The sequence below is a fragment of the Lissotriton vulgaris genome, chromosome 6 (assembly GCF_964263255.1).
Source record: "Lissotriton vulgaris chromosome 6, aLisVul1.2, whole genome shotgun sequence".
NCBI lineage: Eukaryota > Metazoa > Chordata > Amphibia > Caudata > Salamandridae > Lissotriton > Lissotriton vulgaris.
The window spans coordinates 1,302,420,063-1,302,437,453 of NC_141694.1; the positions used below are offsets into that span (position 1 = coordinate 1,302,420,063).

A 17,391-nucleotide genomic window follows, 5' to 3' on the forward strand; every position below is an offset into this window, starting at 1 on the left:
GGTGCATCGGGGTACAGTGCGCAGGGGTACGGTGCATCGGGGTACGGTGCATAGGTGTATGGTGAGTACGTGTACGGTGCATAGGGTTACGTGTGTAAGTGTACAGTGCATAGAGGTACAGAGCATATGGGTACGGTGCATACCCCCATGATTGCAGGGGTACGGTGCATATGTGAATGTGTTGCTCTCCATACGAATTGCTCATACAATGTTTTCCATACAAATCACATTCTCGTTCCCCGGTCCAGATCGTACTTGTCGGGTCAATCAGCTTGCTTACGATTCGTAGGGTTCACCGTGAGGGTCCTATATCGTACGGATTTTCCCTTGCTTTTTGTACGGTTCGCAAACATTTGTACGTATTCTTGTCCTACGGATCGTACTACGCGATTCGGAATGATTTGTACCATTCGTATGGAAACGGCTACGAATTTGAATCGTCGTACAGATTTGTTTCCCGAATCGGATTCGACCCATAATACACAAACTAATTCTACTACAATTTAAACAAAACCACTCCTACTTTGCGTAACACATAAATAGCAAGACTTGATAAAAATAAAATTTACAAATCTCCCTCCAATACATGCAACAATAGTAAAAGTGATAGATTGCACATAGGTAATATTTACTACACCCATTCCAGCCAATACAGTACCAGGGAGATTGTTAAAGAGAAAGGGGTAAAATTTACTATTTCCACTCCACTGAGTGTAACAGTAAAGAAAGTGTTGAATTGCAGAGGAAGAAATGTACTATTCCCTCTGCAGTCAGTACAACAGTAGGGAAAGTGTTGGGTAGCGGAGAGGTAATGTTTTAAATACCCACTCCAGTCAGTCTAACAGTAGGGAATGTGTCATATTGCAGAGGAGTAAAAATTACAATTCCCACTCCAGTGAGTGCAAAGATAAGGAAAGTGTTAGATAGTGGATAAATAAACTTTACTATTCCCACACCAGTCAGTACAACAGTAGGAAAGTGTTGGATTGCAAAAGGGTAAAATGTATTATTTCCACTCCAGTCAGTACAACAGTCGGGAAAGTGTTGGATATCGAAGGGGTACAAATTACTATTTCCACTCCAGTGAGTTCAACAGTAGGAAAAGGATTGGATAGTGGAGGGATAAAATGTACTATTCCCACTCCAGTCAGTACAACAGTAGAGAAAGTGTTGGATTGCAGAGGGGTACAGATTATTATTCCCACTTCAGAAAATGCAACAGTTGGGAAAGTGTTAGATAGCAGAGCAATAAAATGTACTATTCCCACCCTAGTAAGTATAACAGTAGGGAAAGAGTTGGGTTTCGGAAAGGTAAAATGTACTATTTTCACTCCAGTCAGAACAACATTAGGGAAAGTGTTGGTTTGCGGAGGGATCAAAATTACTATTTCCACTTCAACGAGTGCAACAGTTGGGAAAGTGTTGGATAGCGGAGGGGTAAAAATGACTATTCCCACTCCAGTTAGTACAACTTTAGCGAAAGAATTGGATAGCAGAGTGAAAAAAAGTACTTTTCCCACTTCAGTCAGTACAACAGTAGGGAAAGTGATCGATTGCGGAGGGGTAAAAAGTATTATTCACGTTCCAGTGAGTGCAACAGCAGGGAAAGTGTTGGATAGCGGTGGGATACGATTTTACTATTCCCACTCTAGTCAGTAGAACATTAGGGAAAGAGTTAGATTGCACAGAGGTAACATTTGCTATTCCCACTTGTCAGTTCAAAAGTAAAAACAAACAAAAAATCATCAACAAAATGAAAATATTTAAAAACAAAGTAAGTACAAAAATATATAAATATATTAAAAATTAAATACAAATATATTTAATATCAAAATATTTAAAAAATAAAAAAATAATATTCTTAAATACGTATCGCAAATACCTACAAATATTTTATTAAATAAAAAAATATATTTTCATACAAATACATATTTTTATTTAGAAATTATGTGTTACCAAAAGCATTAATTATTTACATAAATTTAGTTTATTTAATTCCTACCCTATATTACCACAAAACTCAAAACCCGCATCTAAAAACTGAAAAAAAAGAATTTGCACAATTAACATAATTAATTATCATTTAAACAAATAATATTAATTAAAAAACAAATTAAAATTCATTAAAAATGATTAATTTCCCACCCTTTGCCCCTATAATCCCCACAACCCGCACCTAAAATGTAATTAGAAATAAAATTAATTACACAATTAAAAGTAATTTTCAATAAACTAATAGTATTTAACAACTAATTATAAAGTGAGTAAAATTAATTTAGTCCCCACCCTTTATTACTATTATTATGTTTCTTATATAGCGCCAGAATCGACCCCCGAAGGGGTATCTCCGCGCTTGCCTTGGGAACCCGTCCCAGCTTTTCCCTGTGAGATAGCCCCTACAGGGCATCCCCAAGGTGAAAGCCAGGCATCCCGCCGCGGGGGGCCGTTGTGGAGATTAAGCAAGCTTAATGCCCAGAGTTGCAGAGTGTGAACCCATGATTAGGTCAGGCACCGAAGCGAGAATTATCGAGTCCATGGACATTTGAGCTCAAGACCCTGCCGCGTCGGGAATTGAACCCTGGTCCCGGGTCTGACCTCTGCTTCAGGGTCTGCCTGCTCTAACCAGTGAGCCACACTTCTCCACACCAGTGAGCCACACTTCTCTACCTTTACCCCTATAATCACAAATCTCACACCCAAAGTAGGTAATTAAACAATTAACATAATTAATTCTCAATTATTTAATTAATATTAATGTATCACTATTAATGATTTGAAAATAAATTGCTTTCCTAACTTTAACACCTATTTACCCAAAACCCACATCCAAACAAAGTAATTAAACAAATAGCATAATACATTATTAATTAATAAATTAATATTAATTATCAAATAATTGGTAATTACTTAATTAATTATAAATTAATGGAAAATAAATTAGTTCCTACTCTTTGCCCCTGTAAAGCCCACAACCCACACATAAAATAAATTACACAATTACCATAATTAATTATCAATTAGTTAATTGATAACTAATTAAATAAAAAATAAATTACTTACCAACTTTTCCACCAGTAAACCCCACAACCCACACATAAAATTTACCCCCAAAACATTAAAAGCACAATTAACACTATAAAATATTAATTAAATAAATATTATTAAATGAAAAATAAGCATTAAAGTATTATATTTAAATAACTTCCCAAACTATTACCCTATAAACCCACAACCTGCTATGGAAATAAAAACACAAAATGTAATTAAAATAAATGTAATAACTACTAAAGATTTAACACATATATTACAAAACATTAAAAACAATACAAAAAATACATCTCATACATTTAAAATATAAACCAAAATACATAACACTAATTAAAATATCAATAGTTTGCATAACTATATTTTTGCAAACAAAATAATGACTTCTACATTTTAGAAATTGATATTTCTTACCTCAAAATCGATATTCTTGTCCACGATATTCTTACTGTTGATACTTCTGTGTCACGATATTTACAACTCGATAATTGTGCCCGTCGATATTACTGACTCAATATTTTGTCTGAAGGCCCTTCAAGTATTTAGAAACTTGAGAATGGTAAGTAATGAACTTATTAATAATGTTATGCTCTTGTTAGACATGTATGGGCAGCACTGCTGAATGTCTAAGATGTGACAGACTCTGCCCTCTGTTTTTGAGTAAGATATCTGAAGTGAACCTGCTCTATTTAGCCATTACTCTAAGAGCCACTAATACTGCATTTATAGCAGTCAGAGCACCAGTTTGATTGCTGGCAAGATGGTTGATTAATATAGATATCTCCCCACCTTTAGGTCATTCAAAACTACTCCTACAGAAGGAATCATAGTGCCAAAGATGTCACCTACTATTTGTGAAGCACTGCACTTCACTATCACATGAAGCATGAGTTCCTTATGACCTATCTCATCTACATATTAAACCTTAGGAAACAATAACGCTAAGAGGCAGCTACCCACCCAATATAAAGTCAGCTAACAATAAGCATTTTGCACACACTCAATAAACTCCGGAAATAAAAGGATACTTTACACCAAACACCTGCTTTCCAAAAACCCAGATCTCTGCACACATTAACTGCAATCCAACATCTAAGGGTTTCTAGTCTTTTCCTTTCTTCTCATTAAACAAAGCTCTCCTTGTCGTTGGCAACCTAAACTCATCTTGGGGTATATCCCAGCAATATTTAATTTCTCTTCTGCCTTTTCCCACTGAACCTTTTCTAAAGTTTTTTTAAAATTCATTTTAAATGCAAGGTAGTAGTCATTCAGCTCGTAATCAAATGTTGCGATGGCAAGAGTGATTCCCTTACACATACAGTGGTGAATTGTTCATGTTACATCAGCTTTTCCAGCAAAAATGTTCCCATTGTTCTGTGGGAAATGCTGATGTTTACCACCGTAAACCTACCCTGGGCAAGCCATGGTCCCATATGTCCCTCACAAAGCCCATTTCTAATAATTTGGATTTAGAACAATTAATGCAAAGACCCAATAATCCTGCAAACTCTGCTAGTGTGTGTAGTAATATTAGCATTAAGAATTATGGGCGTGTGTCTCAATCAGTCTTAAGTACTGTCTTTCCCTTGAAAACTGATTTCTAACCTACTGTCTTGCAATTCCTCAAAACGTTATTGTCAATTCTAGTCATCTTACATGTCATCCCTTCTTTCTAAGTACAGGAGACATCAATCTTTGTGGAAGACCTAAAGACATGCAATAAAGTTCCCATATTTTGGTCTTGACCTTTTCAGAAGGAAAATCCCCAAACCATTTGCTTACACCTTCTTGTTTAATGAACCTATTTTTGTTAGCTTTTAGGACTCTGCACACTTTACCACAGCTATAGTGCGTGTGCACCCTCCTTTAAACATAGGAAAATTGTCTTACACCCAATTGGCATATTTAATTTACTTTTAAGTCCCTGGTAAAGTGGTACCACCTATACCCAGGGACTGTTAATTAAATGCTACTAGTGGGTCTGTAGAACGTATTATATCAACTACTTAAGTAGCCTTTTTAAACATGTCTAAGGCCTGCCATTACAAAATGTGTGAGCGGTAAAAACTGCCATTTTGACCTTGCAGGATAAACCACTGCCAGACCTTAACCTTCTCTTTCACTATGTATAAGTCACCCTTAGAGAAGACCCTAAACTGCCCACCGGCCAGGGTGCAGTGTATTTAAAAAGTTGGATATGTACTTTTCATTTTTACAGGTCCTAGTAGTGAAAAACTCTTAAATTTGCTTTTTCGCAACGGCAAGGCCTGCCTCTCCTATAGGATAAAATAGTGTTAACATATTCCATTTAATATGGCCTTATAGCCCGCCATTGCGGGCTATACCAGCTATTAAAGATCTGCTCCAGCGTTAAAGGCCCAAGACGAAGGCGAGGGCCTTTAACAAGGGCTCTGAGAGACCTTTGTTTAAACAACATTGTTATGTTGGAATGTTGCTCTGTGGGCCTTTACTGCCCGTAGAAGCACAGAGCACTCCATTGTCTGCAATGAAGTGCTCGACATTCCAATGTTTTAATATGTGATAACTTTAATTTGGGAGCAGGGGAGGAATGTCGAGTTTGGTGTGTGAAGAATTGTAATTTTAATCCCTTCCTAATGATAAAGTCAGATATTATGTCGCAATTCTGAAAATGCAAACTTTTCGAAAGTTTGCATTTTCTTGTTGCAACCATTTGGTTTCTACAGCCTGTATCCTGGATCACATGACTAGATGTAGTTGGCAGTTGGTTGTTGTGTATTGCTCACAACAGTCAGATGAAGGAATTATAGACAAAATGGGTCACCTATTACTTGATTAAGGGGAGAAGATGTCTCCTATCATACTTGCACACCATAAAGGCTCTGCCTGAGCTCACTCACAAAGGTTTGACACTAGTATTTTGTGGCAAGCTGGGATTACGGCAGGGAGGTGAGAAATTCCAAACACCTGTGCATGTGAAAACCTTCAGAACCTTCTCTTACTTCAAAGTGGACACCATGTATACATATTGGGCCCTCAGAGACAACTCGACAGGACACCTCTGGACTTGAGTAACACTGGAAAGAACTGGTTCACTGCTCTGCTAGAAGGAATATTAATGTGTTGCAATGCTACCTGAGTGAAGGACTGGACCAGCATCTTGAACCCAGGACCACCAGAGTGACTCCAAAGGCTAGTTGGCTAGCCTTCTGATCAGAGCCTTCGGGACAGAAAAGGCACTAACCACCTTTAACCTAGCACGTGGATCCTGTCTGCTGTGAGTCCTATTCCCCAAGTAGTGCCACCCAGTCCTGGAGCCTTGGAAATGGGCCTGAAGGTGCTCTGCCAGCACTGCTGTTGTCCTATCAGCATCACCTCTGACTCTATTTTTTAAAATTAGTGTGGTATTTTCTTTTGTTTTGTTGTGTTTTTACTTTATTACTGTTTTAATGGCTGCATAAATGGTGGAGAAGTGTGGCTCAGGGGTTAGAGGCGGCAGACCCGGAATCTGAGATCGGTCCTGGACCAGGGTTCAATTCCCCGCCCCGGCGGGTCTTGGGCTAAAAATTCCACGGACTCGATAATTCTCGTCCCGGTGCCTCCTCGACTCACGGGTTCACACTCTGCGACTCTGGGCAATAGCTTGCTTAATCTCCACAACGGCCCCTCGCGGTGGGATGCCTGGCTTTCACCCTGTCGGGGCTTCTCACAGGGGAATACCAGGACGGGTTCCCTAGGCAAGCGCCAGGATGCCCTTTGTGGTGACAGGTTGCGCTATATAAGTATACCTACATTTACATTTACATAAATACTTTAAACACTGCCTCCAAGTTAAGCCTGACTGCTTGTGCATAGATGTAAACCAGCCCTGTTTTAGTAGCAAGAAGGGTTTCTAGGCCCAGAAGAAATGCCACAATTATTTTGACATCTAATGATATGAAACATGTCGACCATTATCCTCACTTAAAAATTTGAATAGACTACTAGGATATCTTTCTTCAAGTACTACTGTTATTAATCATGACATGGAACCCGCCACTTAAAGTTGGTTCAGTTGCCTCCCATTGTTATTTGTAATCCACCTATTTACCACATCCTACTCACCTTGTATTTACACCACACACCCCACACACACACGCTTCATCGATGGCCAAGACCATGGACAAAAAGATCTTTAGCAAAGAGCTCCCCTGCGTTGCCCTTTGGGCATTGCAGCACCGGCCCAACGAGGGGCTGCCTTATGATGAAGCATGACACCTTTCGGGCATGTGAGGGCCCTTGCTCCTTACAGTCTTAGTGTATCACAATTAAGAAAAAAAAATGTATTATCCAACACCGCATAGCTGCCTTTCCCTTTGGGATAGCGGCACTACGGTACTTAACGGTCCGCTTTCAGTGTTCGTTGTAATTTAGTAATTAGCTATCTCTGTTAAATAACATATTATTTAGTACTCTTTACTATTTTTCCTCCCACAACACTCCAATATTCAAATGAAAAAATTACATCGAACATATAGGATACATGCATCATAGACCAGATATTGAGGCCTGTCTTGTAACCAATATACAAAAAACATTAAACAGAAAAAAATAGACAGAGCACCTTACATTCATCCAAAAAAGCAAAGACAGGCCATATAAATGACTAACACTGTGTTTTTACCAGCACTTCACTTCATGGTATGACACACACTACCAGCTATCAGAACGCACTACTCTGATTTACTGACATGCGGCCAAGACAACATAGATAAAAAAGTATCATGGCATGTAAAAGCACCTGCCACATCTCCGTTCATTAGGGAGTGTGACTATCTAAATTATAAGTCGCAATCCTGCAAATTAAAAAGCCCTCAGGTCTTTGCCCTTAAACATCATAATCCCAAATCCCATACCTGGACCAATAAAACATGCTCCTTGTCACGAACAAGACCACATTATAATACAATAACCTATCATGATGCTGGGTCAGCAATAGAAACTCAGAATTGGGTTGAAGGTCACCGAACTGCCACAATAGATATGCGGCCATATAAGTTGTAGAATGTGCAATGTATAAACGTGAATGACATAACATATTACAAGGACCTTTTATAGTAAATGGTAAAAAAAAGCTTGATAACCCCGGAATAGCATGTGAACCTTGTGTAAGCAATCTGTTGCCTGACAATGTATCATTCGTGGAGTAAAAAAAAAAAAGCTCGAAAATGTAAAGGATGTGTTATTTTTAAATAAACTGAGTGTCCAAATCATCAAAATCATATTTAATATATTCAATATCACACTTGCATAATTTGCCAACACATTTTAATGGGCTATTTACCACAAAAGTCCATAAAATAGCGTTAAATGCTAAACGTTTGTAATACCTGATTGTTAATGTATGACTGTATTTTCCATACACTTAAATGCAAACTGCTTATCAGCTGTGGGTGCTTATGTGCATTTCAGCCAACGTACGTAAACTATGTTTTTAGCATTCAGGAATAATAACTTGTGATACTTTTTTAAAGGGTCTGGCAGTAGGAACATTCTACATCAGAGAAAGCCTGTTAAAGAAAAGGTGAGTCACTCGTTTTTAGGTTTTCATATATACATTGCTGTATTTACCAAAAAAGGTTTTTTTTTAGGTCTATAGCACAGTATAGGCAATAACTCCAGGTTGATAGGAAATAGGTGTATTTTCAGAAATGCCTTTGTTTACTTTCCTTTTATACAGATAATTTGTTTGCTATTTTGTATATTTTTTTGTGTTCTTAGTATATAGATGATTTTCGCTCCTTGCATTCCTTCAACTGTGTCTCAGTTCTTACTTGGGGATCCATTAGGATGGTGGACGGACAAAGTCCGTCCGCCATCCTTTCAGGGGTTGGTACCATCTGCCACAAGGGCGGAGGAACCGTGCCCCCAATTAGGATGCACCCGCCACAGTGGCGGGTGCATCCGCATTTTTAACACGCTGCTTGTTAAAAATGCTGCTGCTTGTTAAAGCACCGGCCGCCGCAATGTGAAAAAGGCTTGTTGTGTGTTTCACAGCACAACATGATAGGCACTGCGCGGTGCCTGCCATGTAGTGCTGTGAAACGCACGGGGGTACCATAGGTACCCCCCATGTGCACCCCTCACGCCCCCTTCACCCCAGGGGGCCCGCAACGGGCCCCCAAAGCAGGAACCGTATGTCTTTTCGTGGCGGCATTGCCGACACGGTAAGGCATTCCTCCCAGGCCATCCTAAAATGGCTGGCGGTGTCTGATAGACACCGCCACCACATCAGGCTTTTTCCGACGCTGTCGCAAGGTGACTGAGGCGAAAAAGTGGCGGACGGTCTTGTAATATGGCGGGGGGAAGAAAGGTGGCGGACGGGCAAGGATGGCGGACGGATTGCCACCGTCTGCATGGCGATCCGTCGGCCATCCTAATGGACCCCTTGGTAGGAACTCAACTCAATTTATTTATGAAAATACTTTTATAGCATGTATGTTTGCTCATTTAGATCCACATTTATCTTTCATAGTTAAAAATATATTGAAGTGATTTAATGCTATTATGGAAACCACCACAAGTTGATGACATTGTGGAACAGTGTTAAAGAGTTGGGATTGGCTGACAACGTTTTGATATGAAGTCATGCACGTAGACATTCCGATGGCTGTTAGCTACCCTTGAGTAAGAGTATTGATATGTGTTTTTTTTAAAACATTTATTGTGCGGGAGTGAAATGTCTGCCTATTTGTGTTGCTTATATGTTCCTCAACGGACAGGGGTTTGCCAGTGAAAGTCACAGAACTCTGCCAGTGAGTCCATCTGGTTCTACTTGAAATAAATAATTACTGAATGGTGAATGTAGAGTGTCTATGCAGATGGAAAAAGAAAATGGTTATTTGTTGACACAAAGGGTACAGAGGAATAAAATCACTCACATAATGAGAACTCAGAAGTTGGCTTTTTCTTTCATTGGATTGCGAGGAAAGTGAATGATTGTTTGTATATATATATAAGCATCACGGGACTCGTTGACTACAGGTACCATCATGCTGTGCTGATCACCACCGTGGAAGTCCACCAGAGGTCGGTAATGACAAATAAGAGACACCTGGGACCAACTAACATTTCCGCTTGTGGATGTACCTCAGAAGAAGTTCAGAGTAACTGAACGAAACGCACCAGGAAGACCGCCTGCAACCTGCTCAATAAATGCGTCTGCAGTGAAGTTTCGTGTGCGGCTCACCTTTGTTCCGAAATGGGAATAAAACTACAGACATATCAAGCGACGAGGGTTCAGTCGCAGAGCTACCGCACCGCCAGTTAGTGTGCCGACAACAGCACCCGCCTTGGATCCAGACTTTCCAACTCGGTCGCACGAACATTACAGGGTGCTCGGCACTACCAGACACCAGAGCCTGGTATGGTTCCCCAAGGTCTAAGAAATGAAGACAGTGACGGAGAAACATTTCTGGATGGTTATATTCCAGTGAGAAAAGGAGAAAATGCAGGCACAACCCAGCGGGAATAATAATAGCCTACAGACAACACGGTGATTGCAGCACCACAGGTATCATCATGCCGCTCGACTCACCATTGTGACAAACCACTAGAGGTCGGCAACATCACACAACAAACACCAGTAACCACGAACGATTCCGCTTGCAGGTGAAACTAAGAAATTGTACAGAGAGACTCAGTTCACCAAGCAAAGCATCACGGGACTCGTTGACTACAGGTACCATCATGCTGTGCTGATCACCACCGTGAAAGTCCACCAGAGGTCGGTAATGACAAATAAGAGACACCTGGGACTAACTAACATTTCCACTTGTGGATGTACCTCAGAAGAAGTTCAGAGTAACTGAACGAAACGCGTCAGGAAGACCGCCTGCAACCTGCTCAATAAATGCGTCTGCATTGAAGTTTCGTGTGCGGCTCACCTTTGTTCCGAAATTGGAATAAAACTACAGATATATATATATATATATTACCTACTGGCGATAGCCAGTAGGTATATATAGTTAGGATTTTTTCTCTATGGAACTTTTGAAAATTCTATGCCTAATAACTTTGGCGTTTGTGGACGGAATTGGCTGAAATTTTCAGGAAAATGGCACATTTTGTTTCTGAGCAGCTCCTGGAAATTTGGGGGGGGGGTTTGTCAAGGGGGGGCCGAGAAAAAAGGGGGGTCCCAAAACGCGTTTTTCCCATGTTAATTTCCATAGGGCGGTTGGCCTCACTTTTAGCCCGAACGGCTGAATGGATTTCCACGAAACTTGGCAAAATTGTAGGGACTGTTAGCCCGATGTGCCTTTGCTAGGTCTCAATGTATGTGCTTCAGTGGATTTTGAGAAATTAACGTTTAAAACAAGATATATATCTGTAACAGCGCTCTGGGCTGCGCTCCGGTTCGCGTACTTTTCGCGTATCGGAACTTTGCGAAGCGAAGCTGATTGGCTCTCCGGTGTCTGTCAACATTCTAAACAGTCCGGAGCGGCCACCATCTTGTTTCTCGGTAGGATCGAGAGACAAGAGGATTTTTTCGCCGTAGAGACGCGTCTTGGTACGCGAACCGGGCAGCTAACCGGGCAGCTTACCGGGAAGCTAACCGGCAGTGTAACGGGAGTCTGAGGAGTAGCTGATTGGCTGTCAACATTGTAAACAGTCCGGAGCGGCCGCCATCTTGTCTCTCGGTAGGATCGAGAGACAAGAGGAGACCAAAACAAAGGGGGAAATGAAGGAAAGAGGGCAAGGTAGACCCCTTCTGACCCCATAGGATTGATGAGGGGGATATTATAAAGCCACGCGGGGCCAAAAAAAAAAAAAAAAAAATCAGATTTTTTCGCCGTAGAGACGCGTCTTGGTACGCGAACCGGGCAGCTAACCGGGCAGCTAACCAGGAAGCTAACCGGCAGTGTAACGGGAGTCTGAGGAGTAGCTGATTGGCTGTCAACATTGTAAACAGTCCGGAGCGGCCGCCATCTTGTCTCTCGGTAGGATCGAGAGACAAGAGGTGGAAAAAAAAAAGGTGTAAATGAATGAAAGGGGTAAGGCAGACCCCTCCTGAACCCCTAGGATTGATGAGGGGGCTATTAAAGTTCCCTGCGGGGCATAAGAAAAAAAAATTGCGATTTTTCGCGGTAAAGGTGCTTCCTGGTACGTTAACCGGGCAGCTAACCGGCAGCGTAATGGGAGTCCGACATATTGTGTTTTTTGAACGTTTGTGATATGTGCACGTGTGGATTTTGTCTAATTAGGGTTAAAAAAATATATATATATCTTTAAGCGTGTTCTGGCGCGCTTACGTTTTGGGTTTGGTTTGCGCTGCAGAGACGATACGTCACGGTTATGCGATGCATCATGAGGCGTCTCACGGGCTACGTGATACGTCACTTAATAAAGAATATATTTTACAGCTATAGATATTAGCTTTTAAAAAACCAATGAAATTCACAGAAAAAACCATAGGTTATAGACCATATATAGTTAGGAATTTGCATTTACAAAACCTTGAAAATTCACTGAAAAAAACATAGGTTATAGACCATATATAGTTAGGGATTAGCATTTAAAAAACCTTATTTTATTTGCACAAAACCATTGAAATTCCATATATAGTTAGTTGCACTAACTATATATCGCGGACCCGCAATCCACTGCTAATGATGTCACATATTACATCATTCATGACATGGTCAGTGACATCACTGATGACATCACTGATGACATCTCAAATGACATCACTGATGACATCACTGATGACATCTCAAATGACATCACTGATGACATCACTGACATCTCATTTGACATTACTGATTACATCACTGATGATATCATTTATGTGATAATACATCTTCAGACTCTAATATAACCTTAGACACACTCAGTGTAAACAGGCACTCACAGACTGTCACACATCCATGGAGTTACTCACACACCTAGTCAGTCATGCAAAGAATCAATCACATCTCCATTTCCTCAACTATACAGTTATACACACCTTACTTATTCAAACATATAGTAACACATATTTACTCTCTTATACAATCCTTGATACAAGTTCACAATGATTCATACAGCCACTCACACATTCACTGGCTCTTATGTTCAGTTATTTATATATGTCAACTCTCAAAGGGGGGTGTTTTACATATGTACTTACTTTGACATGTAGCACTGAGATATCCATTCACTCACCAATATACTCATGCACACAGTCAACTGTCCATACAGCTGTTTCTACATGCACTTTTGAACCCATACACCTAGGGAATCAACTGCTCACACATCTATGCACAGAGTTATACACCTCCCAGCCACCCACACACATACTCAGTCTCCCATACACATACTTGGGCAACCATTCAATAACCCATATAGTTACTGATATAGCTACTGATTTAAACATGCAGCAGTTTACAGAACAACATAAATAATGATTGCCAAATTAAGACACTTTAATCACTAACCCATACACTCAGTGAGACACATTTAATCATTCTCTCATACAGTCAGTCATGCACCTACTAAATCCTTCATCCAGACACTTATACATCCACTCATTCTTCAATATGTAAGACATATTTTAACTTTACAGAAACATACAGTCACTGGGTGTTGTCATCAGTGATGTCATCAGTGATGTCATTTGAGATGTCATCAGTGATGTCATCAGTGATGTCACTGACCATGTCATGAATGATGTAATATGTGACATCATTAGCAGTGGATTGCGGGTCCGCGATATATAGTTAGTGCAACTAACTATATATGGAATTTCAATGGTTTTGTGCAAATAAAATAAGGTTTTTTAAATGCTAATCCCTAACTATATATGGTCTATGACCTATGGTTTTTTCAGTGAATTTTCAAGGTTTTGTAAATGCAAATTCCTAACTATATATGGTCTATAACCTATGGTTTTTTCTGTGAATATATATATATATATATATATATATATATATATATATATATATATATAGTCAATGCTCTCTTCCAAGTAAGTAGACAGCGCGACACAACTCCGGGGAACAAGATATGGCTTTAATGATTTTTCATGTGCAAAAGAAAGCTGTCCCTGAAACGCTCGGCATACGCGTTTCAGCCTTCAAGCGGCCTCGTCAGTGCCAGTCTCAAGGTGTCTTTGGAGTTCCTGGGGGGGTAAAACGCTGTTATGCTGTTCCCGAGACCACTCCCAGTCAGGTGGTTTCGTGCCCCTCCTCCACTCAGATGATGTTCAGCTGTTTTGCTAACATTCTCCAGTCCGGTGCATGCTGGTCTTGGTAGTCCGTTGAGGAAGCCCATTAAGTAACAGGGTAAACCTAGCACCATGTGGTACCCCAATAGCGATTGGCATCGAGTCGCAACACCATCCCCGGGTCCTGGAGGGTCCAGCCATACCTTTGTCCCCTTATCAGGCACACAGTGATGCCTCCTCTCTCCCCTTGCATCCCAATTCACACCTCGTGGTCTTCATATGCTGGGGGGGTTCCGCGGAAACAACAACACTCCAGGTGCAGGCTCACCGCGTGACTCCAGAACGAGAGGGCGCGTCGCCATCCAGCGCCTGCTTACTGGTAAAAACATAAAGTCAATGCTCTCTTCCAAGTAAGTAGACAGCGCGACACAACTCCGGGGAACAAGATATGGCTTTAATGATTTTTCATGTGCAAAAGAAAGCTGTCCCTGAAACGCTCGGCATACGCGTTTCAGCCTTCAAGCGGCCTCGTCAATGCCAGTCTCAAGGTGTCTTTGGAGTTCCTGGGGGGTCAAACGCTGTTATGCTGTTCCCGAGACCACTCCCAGTCAGGTGGTTTCGTGCCCCTCCTCCACTCAGATGATGTTCAGCTGTTTTGCTTACATTCTCCAGCCCGGTGCATGCAGGTATTGGTAGTCCGTTGAGGAAGCCCATTAAGTAACAGGGCAAACCTAGCACCATGTGGTACCACAATAGCGATTGGCATCGGGTCGCAACACCATCCCCGGGTCCTGGAGGGTCCGGCCATACCTTTGTCCCCTTATCAGGCACACAGTGATGCCTCCTCTCTCCCCTTGTATCCCAATTCACACCTCGTGGTCTTGATATGCTGGGGGGGTTCCGCGGAAACAACAACACTCCAGGTGCAGGCTCACCGCGTGACTCCAGAACGAGAGGGCGGGTCGCGATCCAGCGCCTGCTTGCTGGTAAAAACATAAAGTCAATGCTCTCTTCCAAGTAAGTAGACAGCGCGACACAACTCCGGGGAACAAGATATGGCTTTAATGATTTTTCATGTGCAAAAGAAAGCTGTTCCTGAAACGCTCGGCATACGCGTTTCAGCCTTCAAGCGGCCTCGTCAGTGCCAGTCTCAAGGTGTCTTTGGAGTTCCTGGGGGGTCAAACGCTGTTATGCTGTTCCCGAGACCACTCCCAGTCAGGTGGTATCGTGCCCTTCCTCCACTCGGATGATGTTCAGCTGTTTTGCTTACATTCTCCAGCCCGGTGCCTGCTGGTCTTGGTAGTCCGTTGAGGAAGCCCATTAAGTAACAGGGCAAACCTAGCACCATGTGGTACCCCAATAGCGATTGGCATCGGGTGGCAACACCATCCCCGGGTCCTGGAGGGTCCGGCCATACCTTTGTCCCCTTATCAGGCACACAGTGATGCCTCCTCTCTCCCCTTGCATCCCAATTCACACCTCGTGGTCTTGATATGCTGGGGGGGTTCCGCGGAAACAACAACACTCCAGGTGCAGGCTCACCGCGTGACTCCAGAACGAGACGGCGCGTCGCCATCCAGCGCCTGCTTGCTGGTAAAAACATAAAGTCAATGCTCTCTTCCAAGTAAGTAGACAGCGCGACACAACTCCGGGGAACAAGATATGGCTTTAATGATTTTTCATGTGCAAAAGAAAGCTGTCCCTGAAACGCTCGGCATACGCGTTTCAGCCTTCAAGCGGCCTCGTCAGTGCCAGTCTCAAGGTGTCTTTGGAGTTCCTGGGGGGTCAAACGCTGTTATGCTGTTCCCGAGACCACTCCCAGTCAGGTGGTTTCGTGCCCCTCCTCCACTCAGATGATGTTCAGCTGTTTTGCTTACATTCTCCAGCCCGGTGCATGCTGGTCTTGGTAGTCCGTTGAGGAAGCCCATTAAGTAACAGGGCAAACCTAGCACCATGTGGTACCCCAATAGCAATTGGCATCGGGTCGCAACACCATCCCCGGGTCCTGGAGGGTCCGGCCATACCTTTGTCCCCTTATCAGGCACACAGTGATGCCTCCTCTCTCCCCTTGCATCCCAATTCACACCTCGTGGTCTTGATATGCTGGGGGGGTTCCGCGGAAACAACAACACTCCAGGTGCAGGCTCACTGCGTGACTCCAGAACGAGAGGGCGCGTCGCCATCCAGCGCCTGCTTGCTGGTAAAAACATAAAGTCAATGCTCTCTTCCAAGTAAGTAGACAGCGCGACACAACTCCGGGGAACAAGATATGGCTTTAATGATTTTTCATGTGCAAAAGAAAGCTGTCCCTGAAACGCTCGGCATACGCGTTTCAGCCTTCAAGCGGCCTTGTCAGTGCCAGTCTCAAGGTGTCTTTGGAGTTCCTGGGGGTCAAACGCTGTTATGCTGTTCCCGAGACCACTCCCAGTCAGGTGGTATCGTGCCCAATGTTCCCTCTAAGTTTTTTTCCTCTGTGTGCGGCAGTGTAGGGTCTCTCTGCGCTGCAGCCATGGCAATGTGCGCCAGGAACCAGACTGTGCGTGTGTGCAGCGCCAAATATCCCTCCAAACATTTGCTTAAAAATCTGGTGATGGTGCATTTCCACACATGCAGTGTCACGTTAAACTATACTGTGTTGTGTGGTTAGGTTTGCCGTAATTTTTAGCTGACAAAATAGCAAATACAAGTTAAAAGCACTTAAAATTATTTTAAAGTTGTGTAAACTAATTACATCGGTGGTACTCATAGTACGGCCCGCAGGCCGCCAGAGGCCTAGCAGGCCTTCATTGGCGGCGCACACACCTTGCCCTGTCCTTTCTAGGCAAATTGGAGATGCATGGGCTGTAAGAAGGTGTGAAAAAAACAAGAAAGCCTCATTAACAGTAAAAGGAAGCCCTGTGAAGTACTCAAGTACAGCTGTGTGCGCACCCAGGAAGCTGTCTCACCCAGGGCTGCCACAAACAAATGGGTAAGTGGGGGGAGGCTGGGGCTTCAGCCCTTTGAGCCCAATGGGCATTGCACGCCTGGATGTAAGCACATTCAAAATTTGGACAGATAGGGACAGAGACAGACAGTTAGAGACAGAGAGGTATAGAGAGAGAGGAAGGTAGAGGGAGGGAGGGAAGTGGAGGGAGGGAGGGAGAAGGGGGTAGAAGGTGGGAGAGGGAGGTTAGGGAGTGGGGGTA

At 42.5% G+C, this 17,391-nt stretch overlaps 1 protein-coding gene across 1 annotated transcript in view; it reads left to right on the top strand.

Annotated features, from left to right (window-relative positions):
* LOC147708819 (MFS-type transporter SLC18B1-like) overlaps positions 1 to 17,391 on the top strand; it is an 886,944-nt gene that overhangs the window by 733,451 nt on the left and 136,102 nt on the right. Inside the window, exon 13 of the mRNA XM_086925398.1 lies at positions 8,538 to 8,587. Coding sequence (XP_086781524.1) covers positions 8,538 to 8,587 — 50 coding nt within the window. The remainder of the gene's footprint in view (positions 1 to 8,537; positions 8,588 to 17,391) is intronic.